General features: G+C 35.3%; 1 protein-coding gene across 3 annotated transcripts; it reads left to right on the top strand.

Moving 5' to 3' along the window:
- Positions 1-879: 879 nt before the first annotated feature.
- Positions 880-23,032, top strand: LOC122839329 (sodium-coupled neutral amino acid transporter 3-like). Of its 3 annotated transcripts, XM_044130815.1 has the most exons (18): positions 880-1,101; positions 1,779-1,828; positions 5,378-5,492; positions 9,122-9,226; positions 9,312-9,396; positions 10,191-10,306; positions 11,741-11,814; positions 12,967-13,059; positions 13,817-13,898; positions 14,023-14,105; positions 15,035-15,093; positions 15,187-15,312; positions 15,483-15,562; positions 15,633-15,733; positions 16,801-16,925; positions 19,267-19,411; positions 20,263-20,366; positions 21,894-23,032. In XM_044130815.1, exons 4-18 carry the CDS (start codon positions 9,186-9,188, stop codon positions 21,996-21,998), a joined length of 1,419 nt encoding a protein of 472 aa, XP_043986750.1. In that variant the 5' UTR covers positions 880-1,101; positions 1,779-1,828; positions 5,378-5,492; positions 9,122-9,185; the 3' UTR covers positions 21,999-23,032. The 3 variants fall into 3 exon arrangements, with proteins under 3 accessions (XP_043986750.1, XP_043986741.1, XP_043986732.1); XM_044130806.1 differs by lacking the exon at positions 1,779-1,828; XM_044130797.1 differs by lacking the exons at positions 1,779-1,828; positions 5,378-5,492.
- The last annotated feature ends 1,213 nt before the right edge of the window (positions 23,033-24,245 follow it).

Here is a 24,245-nt window from a genome sequence, read left to right as displayed (position 1 = left end):
GTATAAGGTTGCTTAAATTCCTTTTTTTTTCTTCTAAAATGTCCAAAATTTTGCTAACAAATTCTAAATGTCAAAATTCAGGAATCTTAGGTGCGGTTGCACACCTGATAGTCTTGTAGACTTGATTCGATTGGGGCAAAAATTGCAACATTTGTCCATTTTCAGCCGCAGCTGCACTGTGAAACGACCCAAACAAATTAGAAAAACCTGTTCCCTCCATCGCCTGTGGTGGCGCTGCACCACAAACTAACAAAGGAATGGACGCAAAACTCTGAAGAAAACCAGCGCAACTTCACAAAATGTAAACAAAAATGGGGCAGCGTCAGATTTAAGGATTTCTCCATTGACATGCATCACCAGTTCTCTGATCCGTTTGTATTCACACTGCCATCCAACCGCATCAGAGTTCAATTCAACCAGACCGAGACCTTGGTTCTTAGATGGATCAGAGTTCGCTTTTTTAGAATTCAAATTTGCATTCACACTTCCCAAATGAACCGGACTAAATGGGACTGTTGTGAATACAACCTTGGTTAGTAATGTTGCATTAAACCCATTCTTACCCACTGGACGGCAATGTTTTACGGTCAAAACTAAAGTTAAAGCTTTGAAATAAAATGAGAAGTACATTTCTGTAATAATAAATAAAGCAGGACGATGAGTTCGCTATTTAAGTGAAAATGCAGTTTTAAATCCACAGTCATTATCTCGTGTTACTTTAGAGGACGGTTTAAAAAAAAAAATCTATTTTGAAGTATATAAAAGGTTATTTTTCTCCAAAAATGGGATTGTTAAGCAACAGAGCACCATGTGTAAGTGAGTGGGGGAAAAAAAGGGGTGGCGGGGGGAGGAACATTTTTACGCACGTAGTCGCTACCTTCTCTTCCCTTCCACCATCTTTTCCTCTCAGCTGCTCATTCTTTGCTGCAACTTCAGTTTTCTTTGGAAATAATACTTCGGGCATAAATCAACCCCCGCATTTCGATGTTTCCCCTTCCTGTCTTTCACATCTGTCTGAACTGAAGACGTCAACCTCTTCTCTGAGAGGTGGACAGCAGCAGAGGTCTCTTCACAGCGCTCCACGTGTTCAGCGTTTCCTCTGTAAGTGTTTCAGATTTTTTTAAAAAAGAAGTACTTGAATTTAGTGATAGAATTAGGATTAAAATATAACACTCACATCCTTTCTTAGAGTTTTATTATTATTTTTGTTAATGGATTAGTTAATGCTGACTAGTCTTACCGGTGAAATTGTCAGAGCAAAGGCGGGATTTTAAAAGACGAAGAAGTAGAAAATCATGGCTGCTGAAACAAAAACTAGTTTGTTGAAGTGAAGTTTTTTTCAGTTCCTATAATCACACCATGTTTATGGACTCTGTCAATAAACAGCAAATCCTGAACAAATAAATGGATATACCGGTATGTGTTATCTTTAAGATTATGCCTTATAAGACTGATATTAAAAACTCCAGCAACTGAGGAAACTTGCCTGAGATACGATCTGTAACTGAACGACATCTTTTCCAGCTAGAGTTTTGTGTCACGGTGAGATAAAGTGGGTGTGCTGTTAAAGCCTGTATCTCTGTTAAGTTTAACTTTATCAGCCAACTGAAATGTTATGTCTCACAAGTTGGTGCCATTTTTTTTTCTAATTCAAAGCACAACTGAATGGTACTTGTCTTGTTTCAATAATATCCACCTTTACGCTGGAGTACACTTTGTGTTTTATTACTTTGCTGACGTGTCGCATGATGTCAATATGAAAATGTTTTATGTCACAGAGGGGAAAAGTGCTGAAAGACTTTCTACCCGCGCTGTGGTGACAGTCGAGGTATTGGTTTTTTTGTGTGTCACTTCCGTTGTTACGTGTGTGTGAGTATGTGTGTGTGTAGGTTTCGTAGTTTGTTTTGAGAGCAGCACCTGCAGCTCCTTAGTCACATGTGACGCATCCTGAAAAAGCACTGATCTGCTAAGCTAATTACCATCGCCACGGCGACTGGCAGGATGCAAACCAACAACATCAGATGGCATTCTCTACTCTCCCAGTTTTTTTTTTTCTTTGCTTGAATGCTCAATATTTACAATATTTACATTTCCTTGTAGAAATATTCTCAGGCTGTGAGGATTTTTATATATTTGTTTTTACATTTCAGAAACTTTTTGGCATTCCAAATACACAAAATCTCACTATTTATGGTCTGGTTTTTAGTGCAAATATCTTTGTACACTTGACATAAGGAAAAAACTAACCTACAAGTAACTTAAGAAAGATACAGTACAGACCAAAAGTTTGGACACACAGTTGTGTCCAAACTTTTGGTCTGTACTGTATATGTGCATGTTTTAAGTAAATATTGATTTAAAAAAAAAAAGTACTAGTCCCATTGGCAGATTATTTCACTAATAAGAAATTTTCCCCATGTTATAAGTTAATTTATCTTAAATAGAACAAGCATTTTTTCATGAATATTAAGAATTATTTAATAACTCCTTAATATTGATGAAACTTATTCCTTCCATTGGCAGATTTTTTCACTGTTAACTTGGTAAAATGTTTTGATATAAGTTGAATAATGGAACTAGTCAGTTTTATGCCAATAATAAAGGATTATTTACTGGAGGTAAGATCATACAACATCCTGAAATATTACTTGTAATTTTTTTTTTATATATATCAAGTGTACTAAGATATTTTCACTAGACACTAGACAAAAATACTTTTGTAGTGTGTTATGGCAAAAAGTGATATAAATATGGGCATAAGTGTTAACATTTATTGAATAAACATCATTGTGAACACAATATCTTCACTGTGAAACATAGAGGCAGCAATAAAGCGGCTCTCAGTTGATAGAGAGATGGATGGATGGAAAAGTAAAGCAATCCTGAAAGAAAAGCTTTCGATTTGGTACTAGAGCGGAGGTTCAGCTTCCAGAAACACAACAAACATGCAGCCAAATGGACAACAGAATGGTTTAGCTTAAGTCATACACAAGAACAAACTTTTACCAAGTATTTTTGTCTAGTTTCTAGTGCAAACATCATAGAAAACTTGAGATAAGACAAAACTAACTTAAAAGTACCTTTTTAGCAACATATAGAGGCTAATCTTAAGTAAATACTTGATTAAAAAGTCATTGTACTATTGGAAAAACTATTTAACTTATAACAAGACATTTTCCCATATTTTAAGTTAATTTATCTCTCAAAAGAACAAGTATTTTTTAAATCAATATAAAGGAATTATTTACTTAAAATAAGTTTCTATATCACATGTGTCAAACTCAAGGCCCAAGGGCCAAATCTGGCCCGCTGTAGCTTTTTATGTGGCCCTTTAAAGTCTAAGATACATCAATAAGTCCATAAAGCCACAGAATTCATGCAAACTTCTCACAAAATCAAAATATTTTCTGATTGTACTGCAAATTTTTCTCAAAATTGGCCCAAAATATTGTGTTTAAGTGAACACTGCTTCAGCCTTACTTGGTGTCAAGTTGTAGTCCGTGATCTATACTGCGATTAATAAAAAGTTACATTTGACATCATAGAACAAATATGGTAAAAATTTCTTACAAGTATTTGTAAATCAGCATCACAAAATCCTGGATGAACTGAAAAGTTGTTCAATATTATTTCATTATATTTTACTTATTGAATGCTGAATTCAACAGCTATTTATTGATATTTAAACAGTTTAATGGTTTCTATCAATAGATTCTGGCACAACTGGCCCTTTAAGAACATTTAGATCTTCGATATGGCCCAAAACAGAAATGAGTTTCACATTGCTCTATATCTTGCTAAAAAGTTACTTTTAAGTTGGTCTTAATCCAAGTGAACCAAGATGTCTGCACTAGAAACTAGAGCAAATATACTTGATAAAATTTGGTGTTTTTGCAGTGTATTCATGTGTTTAAATGGCCCAGTCCAAGTCCAGACCTAAACTGATTAGGAATCTGACTGTATCTAATTCCAATCTGACTTGATTTTAATTCACTGGGTCTTTTAGACTTGCATAGTTGGTTCAAATATATTCCAAAAAAGCCTGCAGCTGGGCGTGCTGTGGTGGCGTAGGGGATAGCGCGACCCACATTTGGAGGCCTTCAGTCCTCAACGTGGCGGTCGCGAGTTCGATTCCCGGACCCGGCCGACGTTTGCCGTACGTCTTCCCTCCTAAGGGACACTAGAGCCCACAAAAGACCCCCTGGAGGGAAAAATAAAATTGAAAAAAGCCTGCAGCTGTAACTCTCATTGAAAATATTTACTCAGTGAGGCGACGAACAAATATGCACCACACCTCTCAGGTTGACACTCTCTCAGTTCAGATGGAACACCAAGTCTTGGTAGATATCAAAATGTCCTAAAAACAGTTTTTGAATGATTAACCCAACATCACTCCCTTAAAAGTTTAGATACCCAACTGTTTGTCTGTCAGTCATTGAGCAGCTGTAGAGATTTAAAACAGTAATTATTAATAATTAAGTGGTTCCTGAAGGCCATTGATTGCTCTGGATTTCAGGGTTTTTTCTTTGCACATTTTAAAAATCAGTTTTCTTCCTCTTCACTGTGATTCCTTACTTAGTATTGGTTTCTTACACTAAATACAAATCAAATAAATTGAAGTTTTTGGGAAAAATGTGAAAAATTATTGGGAATAAATGGTTTTTAGCATTTCTATACACTCCTGGTAACGAAGGAGTGTATAGAAATAGCTTAAAATAAATTTCATTGAGTAGAATAATCTCATACTGAAAATGTGGATTACATATTATGTTATAAAAATATCAGCTTTTATTTTGACTGTTCCAGCATTAAGTAACATGTTCATATAAAAATAATTATTCCTATGAAACAAATGCAGTTAAACCATTCTTTTTTAATTTAATACCTCACCTTAAAGTTCCTCTCAGCCACTTTTCTAAATGGGAAAGACAAGAAAACATGCCACACATTCAAAGAAACAACCGGCTATTCAACAGTAGCCACAGTAAGTAGCCACTCACTTAAAGCCACAGCTGATTAAAAGTTTAAAACTCTTCCTGTGACAAACTTAAATTATCTCACCACTTACAGAGTGAAGAAGACGCTAAACAAAAACATTAAATTCACATTTTTAGAGAACAGCGGCTAGAAAATGAGATTTGAACCAAAGTTTTTAACAGAAGTAGTTACAAATATTGGGGTTCTGTGAAGTAACCACTTTCTCTGGACACAGCCGGCACTTCATTGCTTTCACACAGTCACCAGTGTTTACAGATCCCTGCCTGCATACGTGCAGCTCTACCACCTGTGAGGAGTTTAACAAAGGGTTAAAAATGGGTGTTCCCATTTCCTGCTCCTGCTCTAATCTCCCTCACACTCTCCTTTCTTCACTACCAAGGAGCTTTGGAGAGACTCCCTGGAGCCACACTCCACACAAACACTGGTGGATTCTGGAAAACTTAGGCAAACTTCCATCCGGATTCATTATTTCATAAAGGAGATCTACATCTGGGGTAGGTTGCTGCTAAACTGTGTGAGTCCCATTGGTTTGTAGATGATGTGGAAGGGAAGGGAAGTGAAGGGAAGGGCTAACTGTCAATGGTGTGTAAGTCTTGCGTCAGACAAAAGCCATGTGGCACACTCGGCCAAATATTAAGAATGATCTACTGTGTGTCAACGAAAATGTTGTTCTCACCGAAAACGTTTTATTTAATGTCTTATTGTGATGTATTTATAATGAAAGCACAGAGAGAGGACATTTTGGGTCAATTTAATTGATATGCATGAATAAAAATAACAGGGCTGCTATTGTGTTTATCGCCTGGTATCCACATGTTCTGTTTTGTCTGTGTGTAAAATCAAACAGAAGACATATTTGATGGGTCATGCTCCTTGTTAACCAGGTTTGACTAGTTTGCCCCCCCCCCCCCTCTCCTAGTCTCCATCCTGAAATATGTGAAACTTGCTCAGAGCAAAATTTGCTTTTTAAAGAGTCAGAACCCAACCAAAGACTTGTTTAGTTGCAAACTGTTCCTGACATTTGGTATGCTTTCAGTGGTTTCATGAATTGGCTGTCTGCCCTGGGAAAGTTACAGGGTATGCAGCTGAAGAAAGTGAGTCCAACCAAACCTGACCTCAGGCTAGCCTCCTGGGGAAAGCACTACCCTGTATTTAGTCTAAACAGCACCAATTTACACTGCCGCTCTTTGTTTATCTCTCTGGCCGGCTGCTACCAAGTGCCAACTTCTATGGGTGGTTGTACGCAGACAGAACTGCTCATTATTCTGGTTTAGTGCAAAATTCTCCACGGCGGGTCAAGTCTAGTGACAGAGTGCCCTTTGGAGGTCATATGTGAGAAACCAGGGGGACGTTTGACCCAGGAGCAACAGGGAAGTATCCCATGACCCCGTAGGGGCGGAGGACAGAGCTGCGGGTTTTCCCAAAGGTGTCCATGCCAGCTTTACGCGTCCCATAGGAGATTAGGGCAACACGAGTCCGTGACTTAAAGCTGCTCCAGTCTTAGCAGCAAGTAAAAATAACATTACAAGAAAATGGTTACCACAGGACAAGCCAACCCTAAATGATGGATGGATGTAACATTTAACATGCATAAAATGGAAGAAACAACAATCACAAGGCTGGATGTGGTGGAAAAGTTGGATAGACTACATGAAACTCGGATCTGACTTTATTTTTCTTCTGTTTCTAGTTTGTGTATTTTTAGTCATTCCTTTGTTTATTTATCTATAAAGAGAGGTTTCAATAATCTTTTAAAAGGTGAGATGCATGGTACCAAGTTATTACTTGGTAAAAAGCCAATTTAGTAACTAATTAGGTACATGTTTCACAGATTATTATTAATATTTCTCTAAAAACCAAGCAAGCCAAAGTAAAAAACCAACATAGAATTCAGAAAATGTACAAATCTCCTTATTTAACAACCGTATTTTTGCCAAATGTGCAAACATTTTACAACCACAAGTTAGCAAACTATTCAACTATTTTTTTTTCTTTTACATTGTCCTATTTTTCATTATCTGGGAAATAGAGTTGTAACTATTGTTTCATTTATCATGTCTTTCATTCATATTGAAATCAACATTATGATATTGTGACTAAATGTTTTTTAAAATTAGCTTTCGAGGGAAAGCTAATTTCCCTCAAAAGGGAAATTAGAAAGCAGAACTCTCAAAAACAAATGTTGAACTTCTTGGATCTACATTTTATGTTTCCTAAAAAAAAGTGGGTCCAAAAGTACTCATACAAGTAAACTTCAATGTTTCATAAGCATTTTATGTGACGGACAAACCCAAATTAATGCATATTTTAAAGCAACCCGAAACCAAGACTTTACCACCCCCCTAAGCTAGCAGAATCAGCCAACAGGCCCAAGGTGACTCTGGAGGAGCAGCAGAGATTCACAGCTCGGCAGTAAAGAAACTTGGTGGTGGTAACATCATGCTGGAGAGATATTTTCAGAGTTAATGGGAAAACCGAAGTTGCTAAAAACACAACAATCCCTGAAATAAAACTCTTAGAAGCTGTAAAAAGTTGGTGTTCCAGCAGGAAAGTAAAACTGTTGGGAATTTTACTTTCCGTTTAAGGGAAAGACTTTATTCACCATGTCCATCTTTAACCTTTGATGTTGTCGACATTAAAGGCATATTCATGTGCCATCATGGCACAATCAAAGTCCAGAGCAGAATCCAATTAATAATATTTCCATCCAAATTGTCTGGACTTGAGCTATTTTGAGAAGAAGAAAGTAGAAAATGTCAAGTGAACTGTCAGCTATTAGCGTTACAATATCTGGCTCTATAAAGCGTTAACTCATTGGGGCTGAACTTAAATCCATTTATTCTTTAAGAAAATATAGAAACCACAAATTTCCTCACATTTCACAAGTCTTCACTACTTTCCAATAAATAAATCCCAATAAAATACTGTTGTAACTTGACCAAAGGAGTAAAGGGACGTGCATGAACACCAAACATCTAAGTCAACCATAATATTTGTTTCATTATTTCTTTCAATGTTTAATACACACGCACATTATGTGGGTAGTTATAAACAAGGAGAAGCAGCATTCGGCTTCTATGCACCACAAATCTGAAACAAACTTCCAGAAAACTGTGAAACAGCTGAAACACAGAGTACCTTCAAATCTCGACTAAAACCCCACCTCTTTAGAATTGTATTAATCAATTACAAATTTAATGATTTTTGGTTTGTTTGTACAGTGTATTATTGTTTTTTGTGTGAACCTTTATATCTGTTGCTGCTGTCACTTGAATTTTTACGGGACGATAAAGGCTGTTTCTATTTCATTCTATTTCTATTCTAAGTAGGTAGTAAAAAATGTTAACCCTATTGCATAAGAAAAGGTTTTGTATACTTAGTTTGTGTTTTATATGGAGCTTGTGGTTTTCCTTTTGTGTATGAACAAAAGAAAAATCACTCTTACACTGCAACAACAAAATCTTACCAAGTAATTTTGGTCTAGTATTTAGTGCACTTGAAATAAGACAAACTAACTTAAAAGTAACTTTTCAGCAAGATGGCTTTTTAAAGTGAGTAATTCTTAATATAGATGAAAAAGTACCAGTTAACTTATAACATGGGGAAAATATCTTGTTATAAGTGAAATAATCTCCCAATGGAGCAAGTAGTTTTTAAAATTAATACTAAGAAATTATTGGGTTAAAACATATTTGCCTTATTTCAAGTGTACCAAGATAGTTACACTACAAAGTAGACCAAAAATATTGGTAAGATTTTGTGTTTTTGCAGTGTAGGCAGTCGATGAAGCTTATATAACCTTTAAAAGTGTGCCGCTGTTGCCTTATCATTGTATCAGGCAGATAATACTACTCGTGCTTCCTGGAAGATATATTTCAAGATCTTATCTCAAATTTAGCAGGTTAAACAAGAGAGAAGGTGATACATTCAGATGTAATGGAAGATACACCCTGTAATGTTTCAAGATGAAAAATAAGTTGGCTTAGTCTGTACATCCTATGCGTTTAAATGTCTAAATCAATCCAGCTGACCCCAAAGGTTCCCCATACATAAGCAATTTTATGATTTACAGGGACTTCTTTTGGATGTGTCAATAATGGGGCGTTTGTTTCTCTGCTTCCAGTCATTTCAAGTTTCAAAGACGAGCCTTTCATTCAACCAACCACAGCAAGTAAGATAAATATAAAATGGAGCTTCAAAAGATGAATGGACACAGCAGAGATGACGGGTGAGTGACTCCACGTGAGCAAGAATGACGATCAAGTTCATCGGGTCGATCTTAAGTTAACCCTTTGACTCTTCCGCCATTGTAGGTTTGATTCAGTTGAAGCCATGGAAGAAAACTCTGAGTTTCTCCCACATAAAACCGGCATAAAGAAAGAAGTTCACTTCACAGATGTGAGTTTCAGGCTATGTTTACACAGCATCCTTATGTGACACAATTCCTTTTTTTTTTTTGTCAAACTGGATTTTTAGCATGGTCGTTCACACTTCCGACCTGTATGTGATCTCCAGTATGAACTGCAATTGACCTGAGTGTGTCTCGCATGCGCAGTAGAGGGCGCAATAGCGTCACAAACGGAGCGCATGCTCAGTGTTTTGCCACAATTGCCATACAAAAAGACGAAGATGAAGACGAAGACAAAGATGTGTTAAGTGTTAGTAATGGATGCAAGAGGAAGAAGAAGTGTTCAGTGATTTTAGCAGCAAGGTGCCGTTAAAATCTAAAGAGGAAGAAGAAGAAGAAGTGTTCAGTGTTTGCGGAAGTGAACATGGATGCTAATGGTGGAGCATAGCTCATAATTTTAAAGCCGTTGTCCGACCGAAGCAGCATATTAACAACTTAATCTGCTATGGTTGTTTTTCTTCCCGCTGGGGCGTATCAGGACACAGAATAGTGACGTTGGTCGAGTATCAGTGACGTTCAGGTTGGTGAATGCGACCTTACCGCATTTGAAAAGATCGAATACGTATCGAATATCCAAGTGACCTGGGTAGCATTAAAAAAATCAGACCCGTGTTGTTCAGATTGTGTTGAAAAGATGAGATTCAGGTCGCATTAAGGCACAAAAAAAAAAAAATCAGAATTGGGTCACCTTAGGCAGCATTGTGAACGCAACCATATATTTCTCCTTCATTTTAAATGATTTTCTATTTGTCATAAAGAAACATTTTTATGTCTTTTGTTTCAGTTTGAGGGAAAGACGTCATTCGGCATGTCCATCTTTAACCTCAGTAACGCCATCATGGGCAGTGGAATCCTGGGACTCGCATATGCAATGTCCAACACAGGAATCATTCTGTTTATGTGAGTAAACTAAACTAAATTGTTTTATCCATCTGCTCAGTGCACAGGCTGACAACAAACTACAGGGTATTGTATTTCATCAGTTGCTTGTGATATTTGTTTGATTTTTGGTGAATCCCTAATTGCTCTCTAAAAATTACAACAGGACTGTTTGTCATACGAGTTTAACTGAGTTTATTGGGAATTATGTTGTGGACTGAAACAGGTGGTTTGCAAATGGAAGTAAAATGATTTTAACAAATATCCTTACTTGAAAACATTTTCTTATAACTCTTTACTGATAGCACATTTTTTCTTTTGAATTTCAGTCACATTTTTGTTTATTTTGTAGTATTTTTATCTCAGCTTTTCTAGCCACTCAGTGCCTTTTCCTTTTTGACTTTACAAATCTTTTAAAAATGGAATTAAAGGTACAATGTGAATCGGATAATATTCTAGAATAGTAGACAGACAAATAAAATTAACAGATTGTGAGATTTCTTACAATATAGCCATGCAACTGTGTTTGTCCAAGATGTCAAAAGTAAATAAAATTATTATTATTATTATTAGATACCTAGTGAACATTTCTTAAAAGTAAATAATTTAATTAACATTGTTGTTAATCCGACTGTCTTTACTAAGTAGGAATAACAGCAGTATTCCTACTCCTATAAATTATTTTAGTTATAAAATAACTGTATTATTTTATAATAAATATTATTTTATTACTTTATAATAAATACGATATTGTTTTTATTATAAATATATTTATAATATGTATTTTTTATAAATATTTTATTTATTATAAATGTATTCAAAATAAATCAAATATTTTTTAATGTTTTATTATAAAATAGTATTTTATTTTTAATAAATACTTATCATCCTTACCATTATCAATAATACATGTAATAATAACAAAGATAATAATAAATATGAGATATTTATTATTATATTTATTATGAGATATTTATCTCAATAAATATTGAGATTTTTGTACATATGCCATTTAATCTACTTTGATACCGCTCAGATTTCCAGGTTATTAGACAATCTTGTTAAAATGATCAAAGTTTCGTTAAAATGTTTTTGTGATATCGCCTTTCATGGAATCCTGTTTGTGGTTCATGCGTAATGTAAACAGTATTACACTATGAACAGCTTTTCTACTGATTTACAGAGCAGACAGCTCCTGTAAATCAGATTTAAATGGTTAATTATAGAAACCCGATCAGGTCCAAGACACGCCTCCCTGGAGCTGGACTGAACCATGAGGTGGGGGTGGGAGATAGAAAAACAAGCTGCTTCTGTCTGAACTAAAATGTCTGAAATGATAATCTCAGGAATTATTATAAAAATGGTTTAATCCAAATTATTGTTTGTTTTTTTTGTTTTTTGTCGTGTAACTTTTATGACTTTTATGATTTTATGATTGTGGTTTTTGTCTTTCAGAGTCCTGTTGGTGTGCATCGCTGTTCTCTCTGCATATTCAATTCACCTCCTGCTAAAAAGTGCCGGAGTTGTAGGTAAGAGGCTCAACTAAACTTACATAGCTTTTCCACTTATGCCTTAATAAGTAGAAAAACTTTTGACGTCCCTGGTAAAGATTTGTAAAAGCCTAAAAGTAGTTTAATCTCACTGAACATTTTTTTAGTATTCAGTACATTTATTCAGGATAGGGGGGAAATCTGATATTAAGAAGAATATTTCTAAACAATATCCCTTTAAAATAAGCATTTTTTTGTATTCAGATGTTACTCGATCTGAGTGTCTAGAAACTTTTATTTCATGACACACAAGTTTGTTTCCCAGGGGAAGAGTTAGGATGTGTCACTGAGACCAATATCTTTTAGCTACTCTTCAAAATTGGAAAGACAATCGAACAAGCCATTGAAATATAGCAAGAAATAGTTACAACAAAATGATTCCTCGCCCATATCTACAACCAAAACACTAATTAAAGCCAGGAAATTACCTTTTCTGCCCTACCATCTCAAAGGTAAACATAAACCCTGCTGAGTTTTAACTGGAGATGTGTGAATTGGTAAAATGGGACTAAAATGGTTATTTTTGCCAAACATACTCCAGGTAAGGTTTGGTCTAAAATAAATGGTAAATTTAATGGATAGAAAAACACCTCATTCCATCTGGTAACAATGGTGGGGAATCTGTTATGCTTTGAGCAAGTTTTTCTTCTAAAGACTCTTGAAGAGTTTATGATGTCAAGGACTCTCAACAGGTTTCCAAACACAAAAACATCTACCAGCAATCTAAAAACTGGCCATCATTTATTCTTACAGAAAGATTTTGATAAGGATAAGACTGACAAAGGAAGTGTCATGAGCTGGAAAGAGTCTTCATGAATGTTTGACTGTAGTCATGAAGTGTCATTTGGTAAATAATTACACTTCTAAGGCAAAGTTGATTCTTTCATTGGACTTTTAATGCAACTTTACTTTAAAAGTGCTATTATTCACCAAATAATGCAAAGTTGACACTCAAAATTGACATGAGATTTGTTTCCCCACTACTGAAAAACTGAAGCTAAAATCAGTGTAATATTATTCTTCTGTATAAAAGATACTTTTAAGCTCTTTAAAACACATCTTTAAAAATGGATGACAGCAAATTGGTCGCTGTCTGCAGTCTTAATATTTATTCACACGGTTGGTTTTCAGGTATCCGTGCGTATGAGCAGCTAGGAAATCGAGCTTTTGGACCCCCGGGGAAAATGCTGGCTGCTATCATCATCACTGTGCACAATATTGGAGGTATTCTTAATTCATCTCTTATGATGCATTTCTATATTATCTTTTTTTTATTATTATTTTAAATCAAATTTTTGTCAAATACAGTCATTTTTAATGAATTGGAATATAATTGGAAAGTTAATTCATTTCAGTAACTCGGCTTACTGAGCGTTCTTACCAAGTATTTTAGGTTTACTTCTGAGTACACTCAAAATAAGGCAAAAATAACTTACAAGCAGGTTTTCTGCAAGAAATAGGAGCTTATTTTAAGTTAGTAATTCCTTAATATTGATGAAAAAGTACTTGTTCCACTGGTAGATTATTTCACTTATAACTAGTACTTATTCATCAATATTAGGGATTTGTTTATTTAAAACGAGCTCCCATATATTGCTGAAACATCACTTGTAAGTCAGTACATTTGAAGTAAGTCAACACTAAGACATTTAAACTAGAAAATAGATCAAAAAAACTTAAGATTTTGTGTTTCTTGCAGTGTGAATCACATTATATAGATTAATTACACATAGACTGATGTTATCAAGCCTTTATTTTCTGTTATTTATTGTGATTTTTCCCAGATAATAAAAACTATTGTTAATGCTTAACGGTTATTTTCTGAAGGTACTTTTAATTTCACAAATGATCCTCAGAATGCATATTCTAATTTAATGAACATGACTGTATGTATTTGAGTTAAAAAGTAAGAATAATAGTTTTGCTGTCATAAAATAAAGTATACACAAATAAACATAAGATTGTTCTTATGTGCTTGCAGCCATGTCCAGTTATCTTTACATTGTAAAATCAGAGCTCCCTCTGGTTATTCAAGCTTTTCTTGGCAAACAGGAAAACACAGGGTGAGTATTTATTCCGGATTTCTTCTTGGTTCTCTCATGGCACTTTCAGTATTTTGTTGTCGTTTTTTTTTTTTTGCTTGGTTGTATTCTGATTTTCTCATCTGTTTGTGTGGCCGAATCTCAGAGAATGGTTCCTGAATGGAAACTATCTGATCATCATTGTTAGTGCCATCATCATTCTTCCCCTTGCACTCATGAAACAGCTCGGTACGTCAGCCACTCTCACCTTCTTTTAGCCGCTTTTCCACTGGCACGTCGCGCACCAACCGGTCAACGTGCAGTTCGGTTTTACACCAGGCCGTGAGCTTCTCCATTGTACGATCTGCTCCTCGTTATTATGGGTGGGTTGTTATCGCAGTTAATGTTTTCATCGACGTCCTGGTTCTGATGGACTCAACTAAAATAAACCCAGATATTTTATTTTGTCTTGTAGAAATTCCCCGTATTTCAGAGCGGCTAACTGCTAGCAGCGCTGCTAATTCGCGGACATACTGAACAGCTCTCTGCTAGCACATAGCATCTCCGCGGTCCACTCCTAAACGCTTCTTCTTTCTTTTCTTCTTCTTACTGAAATTTATTGGCGGTTGTTAAAAAAACACCCCAAAAACATTGGGTTAGCATTACTGCCACCAACCGGTAAGGAGTATGGACCAGCTAAATGCTAAAAAGTTTTCAGTGACGTAAATCACGAGTCAATCAATGATTGCGGTCCGCTGTCAATCAAGTCGCTTCGGTGCCTATCCATGTAATTGTCATTTAAAACAATTTATTGAATTATTTTCGTCGTATTTTCGTTTGCGGACATTTTAATGCGCATGTGCAGGCATCTGTACTCACTGCACGTTTCCCATTCTGAAACATAAGTGGAAAACATTCAATCAAATAATTGAATGTTATTGAATGTTAGAATCAAATAATCAGCCACAGGACTTTGAAACGACAATTTATAGAACTGCTTATTTCAAACACTGGGATCGAACTGGTTAGAGGCGGTCTAGTGGAAAAGCGCCAGCTGTTTTGACACTCCTCATGCTGTTCTCATGTAGACATTTTTGTTGTCTGTTTTCATGTCTGACTCTGAATGTGATAAAAATAACTTAAATAATCATGTTATTTTCATTTTTATTGGACTCCAGGGTACCTTGGCTATACAAGTGGCTTCTCTCTCTCCTGCATGGTGTTTTTCCTCATTTCAGTGAGTCAGCAAAATGGAAATAAAAGAAGATAAACAGCTGCTCTCCTGTCAAATATTTGTCTTTTAATAAATTTGTGGATGCATTTTGTCCAGGTCATCTACAAGAAATTCAGCCTCCCCTGCTTGTTTGATTCCAGTAATACTACAACCCTTTATAATGAGGACTTCTCAAAGCTTAATTCAACATGTGATGCCAAACTATTTACCATCAACTCTGAGGTCAGTAAAAAACCACACTGCCTTTATTGCCGTGTTATTTCATGTCCTGCTTTGCACAGGTCACACCTGAGTGTGTAAAGTCAACAGTAGTGAGGCGTGTCGTGTCAACAGCAGTGTTTGGGAACATCTGATCGCTGATATTCTGGCTTCTACTTTGTTATGGCGTTTAGGCAGCGTACACCATCCCGATCATCGCCTTCGCTTTTGTCTGCCACCCAGAGGTGTTGCCCATCTACACAGAGTTACGGAAGTAAGTCAGGACGTCATACTCAGTCTCTGCTATGTGAAAAAGAGATATTAAAGTTTTTTCCCTCTTGCAGTGCCAACAAGAAGCGCATGCAGAAAGTTGCCAACATCTCCATCCTGGCAATGTTTGTCATGTATCTGCTGACCGCTATTTTCGGTTACCTCACCTTTTATGGTAAGATTCTGTAAAGCTGCAATATGAAACTTTATAATATATATATATATATATATATTTTTTTTTTAATATATATATAAATATTTTTACATATTTTCTGAAACAGTCACCATGTGGTGACAGCATAGTAGAGTGTTTCTCAGTTATTTTCTGTCAGATCTGATCATATTTAATCATTTATCTGTACTACATACTGGCTCCACCACTAAATGACCCAAATATTAAAACTATGGAGAGCCATTTCAGCCAAAATTAAATAAATAAGTAATTGGCTTCTTTATTCTTATTCATAGTTAATTATGTATAGTTATTTATTATTTTGTGTATTTATTCTTTATTTATACATTCATTTATTATTATATTCATTTATTGTTTTATTTATTCATTTATTTGTTCTTTTACTTATTTATCTACACATTTATTTATTATTTTATTGATACATTTATTTGTTTTTTATTTATTAATTCATTTACACATCTATTTATTTAATTATATTAATTAATTTTGGCTGAAATTGCTCTCCATATGGTAGTAGCTCATTTTATTGTTTTAAGTTTCAAAACAATTTCCAAATTCAGTTCATTAACTCAATCAGCAACATTTCATCAAGACTGCTCAGTCAACAGAGAAAATGCAAATAATTGACTGGGATGAAGAATATTACAGTAAAACTTTTAAATTTATAAAAATGCATTCAGCTTGTTTTTCAAAAAGTTTATAGTTTTACATTTTAAATTTTCAACAATATTAAGCTTGTCAGAAGAGATAAAACATTTTACGTTCACGCTTTACGCTTTGTCTTGTAAAGTTATTGTTGGTATTACTCACAAATAAGGAAAAACAAAAAATTTTAACACATCAGAATCAAATAATCAGCCACAGGACTTTGAAATGACCATTTAAAGAACTGCTTATTTCGAAGAACCAGCCTTTTTGACACTATTTGAGAAGTTGTGGTGTAGCATGCGGCAATTCACTGTCAGAAAAAAAATACGAACACTCACGTCTGGAAAAGTGTAGTAAATGTAGTAAAATTGAGAAAAGTGTTTTGTGCTGTCTCTGGGTAGTTGGAGTCGAGGCAGAGCTGCTTCACACCTACTTTAAAGTGGATCCTCTGGACAACCTGATTCTCTGCGTGCGTCTGGCTGTACTGGTGGCCGTCACTCTGACCGTCCCTGTGGTTCTGTTCCCGGTAAGAAGCACTGGAAAAGTATTCAGATGTACAATAACAGGTCCCACATATCTAACAGACTACATACACATCAACACCAAAGCACAAAACCGATAAGCAGAAAATCAAACCAATAATTTATTGGTGAAATATTTATTTTTTCTCAGTAACTTTCTAATCCACTAAAGCTCTTTTCTTTTTTTAATCTTTGGACTTTGTCTCTATTCACCTGTTGTCTGTTCAGTTCCTTAGTTTCCCCAAAAAACCACCCGTTAATTAGAAAAGCTTCGATTAACAATTTCATAAAGTGATAACATTAATAAGGTAGATATGGAGCCATTTTCTTTCAATTGATTCTCTACCGCACTGTAAAACATTTGAGCCGCATTTAGTCGTGTCTGCTCTCTTCTGCTCTTTAAGTCAAGTAAATTTAGTGAGTTTTAGATTTAGAACCTAAATGTGTGAGTTTGTGAAAGATAAACTTGCAGTAGTGAGTTGTGTTAACTTTTAATTAATTTTGTCAAACCTCCAATAGTTGGATAAACTAGAGTTTTTAGGTTACTTAAAAAAATTAGAGAAGACAAAAAACAGGAGTGGGAGCTATTTCCCAGAATGCTTAGCGGCATGTTTTCATATCCTGACTCTTCTTAAAGCAAATGTTTATTTTCATGTAACTTGATAATATCCTGTTCACACTAAATGTTTTTGAGCTGAATTCATTGTGATGTTTACTAAAATTAATTATCAGATCAGAAATTTTCTTCATGCAATTTGAAACAAGAATTTAAATGATTCTAAAGTAAAATAAGTAGATATTTTAACTTGATATTGTGAGTAAAATAATAGAGAAATGTGGCTCTTTAACCAGGTGAGGGCATTGTTTTCTTGCATATTGTGAAATAATTATTTTATTTAAATTAGATCATTATGGTAAAACTCACAACTCAAGATTAATGAACATAAAAACCAATGTTTAGACAACTTGTCTCTTGTTGTTAAATCAACTCCATGAATTTTAATTTCCGAGTTAAAACCAAAGCAATATAATTTCTAACTTAAATTGCATTTTCAAGGCACCAGGTGGACTTTCATTTTCAAATTACACCACCTTCAAATGTTGTAGTGTATGACAATTTTTAAAAGTGTTTTAAATGAGTAATTTATCTTAGTTATCAATTTCATCATTAACTTTAGACATGAATTTCTTTCATATATATATATATATATTTTAATCTACATGAAGATTATACACCTATATTTGCTTAATAACATGAAAAATGTAAGTATGACAATAGCAAGGGGGTATTTTTGTTTTAACTGCAATTTATATATTTGCTTAAGATTTTATTATTTGAAATTTTGGATTTAGCTTAGACCAGGGGTGTCAAGCTCCAGTCCTCAAGGGCCGGTGTCCTGCAGTTTTTAGATGTGCCACAGGTACAAAACACTGGAATGAAATAGCTTAATTACCTCCTCCTTGTGTAGATCAGTTCTCCAAAGCCTTGCTAATGACCTAATTATTCTATTCAGGTGTGGTGCAGCGGAGGCACATCTAAAAGTTGCAGGACAGCGGCCCTTGAGGACTGCAGTTTGACACCCCTGGCTTAGACAAATTTGGCTATTTTGGGTTCTATGTTGAACAAAGCTGAACCTAGTCTAAATTCTTATTGTTTGGGCTTATCGGATCTTTAATCTACCATCTTGACTTCATGCTAACAGGGTACTGAAACTGACACAAAGGAAATAGATAGACTTCCTTTAATCGTGCAGCGTATCGACTTTGGGGAGCTTCTGTAAAAACTTTTGCATCTTAACTTACAGATGCAACAAGAAGTTATGAAAATTGTTTTATTTTGTTCACAATAAGTAAAAAGAAAGCTGATTGTAGATGACACTAAATTAACTTTTTACAGTCAAAATAATTCTACCTTTTTATAAGTGAGGCTATTTTTCTCGCAAATACTTAAAGTGAAAGATCAGTATGAGTTGGATGTCATCAGATAATCCCAAAGTAAATTTAAGGTCTGCATGTAGCTCAGCTTAGTTAAGCATCAGTTTAAGAGCATGGTAGCCACAATGTATGTAAATATCCTTAAATGTTATGTGTCTTTAATTTATGCAACAAATATATACGACAAACTTAGGTCAAGATTTTGTGCTAAAACCAAGTTAAGCTAACCTTAAAGAAAAAGTTTTGTAAACTACTTGATCTTTCTTTCCTGATCACTTTAAAGAGTACATAAAATTTTCTTTTCATGTTTAAGGATTTTTTTGCAGTCTTTATGCTCAATGTTTGTGTTTGAAAGGAACTGATTCTGTTTTCCCTTTTTTTTTTTTATCTCTTTTTTTTTTTTTTTTGTAGATTCGTAGAGCGGTGCTCCAGATCCTCTTCCCTGATAAGCCTTTCCACTGGGCCAGACATATCCTCATTGCATTCAGTCTCATCTTTGTGGTCAATTTGCTTGTTATATTCGTCCCTTCAATCAAGGACATCTTCGGCGTCATCGGTATGTTCGCACTGCAGGGAAAAGAAATAGGAGCCTCAGTGCAGATGCTATAGTGTGAACTCCACTCTAAATTTCAGGTCCATCTCATTTAATTAGAGTGTTGAAAAGTGAAGGGTTATACATTTGAAACTTCATTTAGATTTTTATGATTTAGAGCTAATAAAAACATTAAATTTTGTTCTTTAAAAAAAATTAAAATATAACATGAGACCAATAAAATAAAGAGATGGTGTCATGTCTAAATAATCTTGGTAAGAACTGCAGACTTGACACCATCCACAGGGAGGATAACTCACATTCGTCATTGCTGAAGTAGCTACTTCTTCAAAGAGCCATATTGATAGAAAGTTGAGTGGAAATAAAAAGAGAGGATTTTGAATTTTTTTCAAGGTTTTCACAGTTGGTGGTGAATTGTTAAGTCATGACATCTACTGGTGTTGTTCCACTGTGTTTTTTCACAGTGTAGCCAAATGTTTTAAAACACTTACAATTTAGTTCTGCTAAAAATAAAGCTTTGTGGAGGTGCTAATTTAAATTTGGTACCTATCCACATTACCAAAAGTACCAATACCTTCCAAGATCTCAGTGGCCTTTAAATTGGTCTGAAACAAAACCCTGTAGAGAGAGAATCTATTAATCAAAACAGGTTAAAAAAAAAAGCTTAAACTTAATCATTTATGGTTTAGTGAATCTGTATGAAATATAAAATCTTTTTTTTTTTTAAATTGGAAAGCTGATATAAGTTTTCAGTGTTGTAAAACTTCATTGTCAGTGCTTTACTTATATTGTATAGTCAAATTAACCATTTACAATAAAAAATCCTTGTTGCTTTCCATTCTTGTCTTGTGCAGGAGCCACATCGGCCCCCAGTCTCATTTTCATCCTACCTGCTATTTTCTACATCCGGATTATTCCTGAAGACCAGGAGCCTTTCAAGTCAAAACCAAAGATTCAGGTATGTATCTAAGGCTACAGAAGGTCTTGCTGCTTAATTCAGATTTTTTTTTTTTTTTTTTGCATGGTCAGTCATACTACTAACTAGAAAATTTATAAAGAAATTTAAAAGTGGCCTACCAAACTTGTTTTTCGGTTGGAACCCAACGTTCTGATGCTGAAAACTAGCAATAATGTTAATGTGAACTAAAATGCTAAAACTAAAATCAGTAGTATGTGGAGTACCATTATTGTGTTGACCAAAATGGAGTTACTCAGTAGCATGTGTGGTATCACCACCCATTCAATATGATAAACATGCTTCATAAATAAATTTTTTTTTAAAAAGCTAAAATGCTTATTTTAGGTACTAGATTAACGTTAGCATGAGGGCTATCAAGCATGTTGATACTACCTGTAGGATTCAGGTGATTATCATGTTGACTAACATAAAAATAACATTCAGTGTGTAAACATTTGCTTAAATGCTGTCAAGAGCGTGTTGACTAACTACATTCAGTATGCTCAACATAGCTATTAAATAAAAAAATAAAAAAACTCCGGCTAAAACGCTTTTTTGAGCGTAGTTTTTCCGCTTAAATAGCGTTGCCATGGTAACGTCGCCATGGCGATTCGAAACTACAACGGAAGTAGCAGCTCCTTTCTCAAAGACCGAGCGCCACGTTTAGGTATTTATTGTGGGGGTGCACGCACAATACATATGTGGTTTCTGGACGAAGTTTTTCACCTATTTTGATTAAACCTGACCGCAGTGAGACTTCCGTGTGAAAAAGTTTACGTTTCCAAAACGAACCCCCATGCGCAGAAGAACATTGACGTCACACAGCAGCGCCCTGTTTACTGAAGTACTGATGGAGCCGTTTAGTGATCGATTCTAAAGTTTACTCAGCAACGAGACCCGACAGTACCGTGACAAAATCGTAAGAAGACAGAAGAAGGTAATAAAAGGAAACCACAACTAGTGGTGATGAAAAAAAAGCAACCAAAAAAAAAAACTAATGGTGACGATTTTTTTTGTGTGGCGTTTCGACTGTAATTTATATAGAGAAAGCTGTTTGAATGCGTAATAATCAGCTCCAGAAGTGGTTGGATTGTGATGTGTCCCGCTTCAGTTGCACAGACTTCTGTCATAAGTTTATAGTAATCATTTTCAGCCATTGTTTACATCCTGATCTATCGCTTCTGGCGCAGAATTATGACGCATTCCTCTCATCAATGACAAAAAGCTGAATAAAATGCAACATGACTATTCAGACTGCAGACGCTTTAAAAACAAATTAGTACCACATATGGAAGCGGCACAGATCCGATATTTATTTGGGTGAAAAGATCGAAATTAGGCTGTTAAGACTGCGGTGAAAAAGTTGTGTATAGGTCACATAAGGGCAAAAAAATAGCAGATTTGGGCCGCATTTACCTGCTGTGTGAACGTAGGTTTAGTGAAACACTTTCATTGTGTTTTATGTTTGCTTTACAATTTTTATATATAATTAATGGGCAAATGATATTCTCTTTATGTCTCCTGCAGGCCACATGCTTTGCAGCACTAGGATTCATCTTTATGATCATGAGCCTGTCATTTATATTCATCGACTGGAGTACCGGAAAGTCCCGAAGCGGAGGCAGCCACTAGCTTCGCGCTAGATATGCTGTGAATGAACAAAGGTACTACAAACAGAATGTCAACCAAAACTCTCCCAGAAAATTAGCCCATACAGCTGATATCCGGTTCAGAGTCCGGAGATTTTCAACGATGGAAAAACAAATGAAGAACCTTCGCCAGCGTTGATATCTGGAAAATGTTTTGGCATGTGATGGCACAGAAAAATGTCCTGTTAAGGAGGAGGGAGCACAGGATGGCAACACATTTGTTCTGTCAGAATCCACCGCCCTGCTGCAGCTCAAAGTCAGGGTGAAGATGGCAGCAAGAGGATGAATGAGAAAAGCATGACTAAGTTGGAAATCCCACTTCAGTGTTCCATGGAATAGTTCAGTCACTGCCAACATCCCTTCAGTATACTTCCCCAATATTTCAAATTACATATATTTACTATTTCACCAAACAAAACAGAATAGTTTTGATTAAATTCCCCAACATTTGTCTTGAAAAATATGAAGAACAGTGACTGCATTTTCACAGAGATTGTTTTATTTAGGAAAGAAACAACTATGAAGTGAAGTTCAACTAATGTGATATTATTTTTTATGTCTCTTGTTGTGAATGATGTAAAGAATTACTATCTTTCAGGCAGAGTCTGAGGTGACCAAATAATCCGGTGCAATATGCAGGATTTTGCTGCTGTTCAGACAATTTGCTGACAATCATGTGAGCCAAAATGCAGAAAAAGGCTTTTGCACAAGGAACGCAATGGTTTTTAAAAAATATTAGTTTAGCTGCAGACCAAAGACTGTATTTATGCAGTTATACTGATGGAAAAGTTACCTCTTTTTAAGTTATCAGGTGTAAAGGTAGAGCCTCAAAGCTTCCAGTGTTACAAAGCATGCTTCATCACGTTCAGAAATGTTTCAGTATGTTACCCATTGATAAGGTTAAAATAAAGGGTTTTCTGTGAAATTGGTCAAAAACATCTGTTACCTTTGTGAAGGAACCTGTTAATTTTCTGACTGGTTTTACTAACATATTGCAATAAAAATCTTTTGTTTCTACATGTCTGTCTTTTTTAATGCACATATGCTTTGTTTTTTCTTTTAGAAAATTTCACAATGATGTCTTCAAATTGAGATATTTGCAAACATTGAGATTAGTCTGCAACATAGCAGTTTTGGAAAATCAGATGATGATGTAGAAGCTTTTGGAATCACTGAATTAAATTGAGACACATGTCTGGGTGCATTTTAACAAAATCTTTTTTTTTTTTTCTTTTTTTTTTTTTACCTCGTAGCAAAATCAAATCAAATTTGGCAACATATCAGGAAGAGAATCATGAACCTCCACAAATCTGATATTAATCACCAGGGGAAGGTTTTTTCTGCTAAAGAGATTAACATGTTTTAATGTATTTTGTTGTTAAATCGGCCAAAATACTTGCAGAAGCTGAAGAGAAGCTCTTTGTGCGTACGGCACTGACGTCACATCCGTATGAGCGAAATGCTGCTTTCTTGTTTCCGCTTTGAGATGCCGTGACAGCTAGAAAATACAAAGTCGTATTTACGACACAAATAAAGCAATACCATGAACATTGTTGTCTTCTTAATATAATGAGCTTTTACGTTTTCATGGATTTCCAAACGATCCTGAATTAAGAAGATGGTGGCTTGTAAATATTTGTTGCTACCAGTTAAAGCTAACGCCGCACAGCAAAGTTTGCAGCCTTCACGTCCCTGTGCCATTTCCATGGAATCACTTCTGTAATCAGCCTGAAAGAGCGAGTTTATGGGAACGAGAGAGCAAACTAGAGCCAGACAGCTGAGCAACTGATCCGCCCGTACACATTGCTGTAAACACCGTAATGCTTCACAAGAAGCATGCAAAAGAAATAAAACGAAATAACACGAAGACCTTAAGGAACACGGTCATATTTTTCTAAAAGCAACAACTATGAACCTGAACAGTTAGCTGAACTAGAACTCTGACACCAGAGCTGTTCTACTGTTAAGCTTTGGAGCTTGTTGTGTTTCCTCCTGCTTCGAAAGCAAAAAGCCTGAACCGTAAAATCCCCCCTCACTTGGTCTCTGACACTAACGACAATAAACACACATAAGTACAAAATGAAACATAAAAATGTTTAGATACTGAAATAGCACATTTTTATAACGAAAATGTTCGAGAATGTTGCCTACTAGCATAAGCTAAAGCTAATGTTAGCCACAAAGTTTAAAGAGAGTAAAACTCACCTTCGTATCTGTGAATGTATAACGA

This window comes from Gambusia affinis, linkage group LG01 (assembly GCF_019740435.1).
Source record: "Gambusia affinis linkage group LG01, SWU_Gaff_1.0, whole genome shotgun sequence".
Lineage (NCBI taxonomy): Eukaryota > Metazoa > Chordata > Actinopteri > Cyprinodontiformes > Poeciliidae > Gambusia > Gambusia affinis.
This window is presented reverse-complemented; position numbering and strand designations above follow the sequence as displayed.

Bases quoted from the DNA above. Each gene is read 5' to 3' on its own strand.
- LOC122839329 (XM_044130797.1), top strand. From the start codon at position 9,186: ATGGAGCTTCAAAAGATGAATGGACACAGCAGAGATGACGG. The intron at 11,815-12,966 runs GTAAGAGGCTCA...GTTGGTTTTCAG, and splicing joins AAAAAGTGCCGGAGTTGTAG to GTATCCGTGCGTATGAGCAG. The intron at 15,313-15,482 runs GTCAGTAAAAAA...TATGGCGTTTAG, and splicing joins TATTTACCATCAACTCTGAG to GCAGCGTACACCATCCCGAT.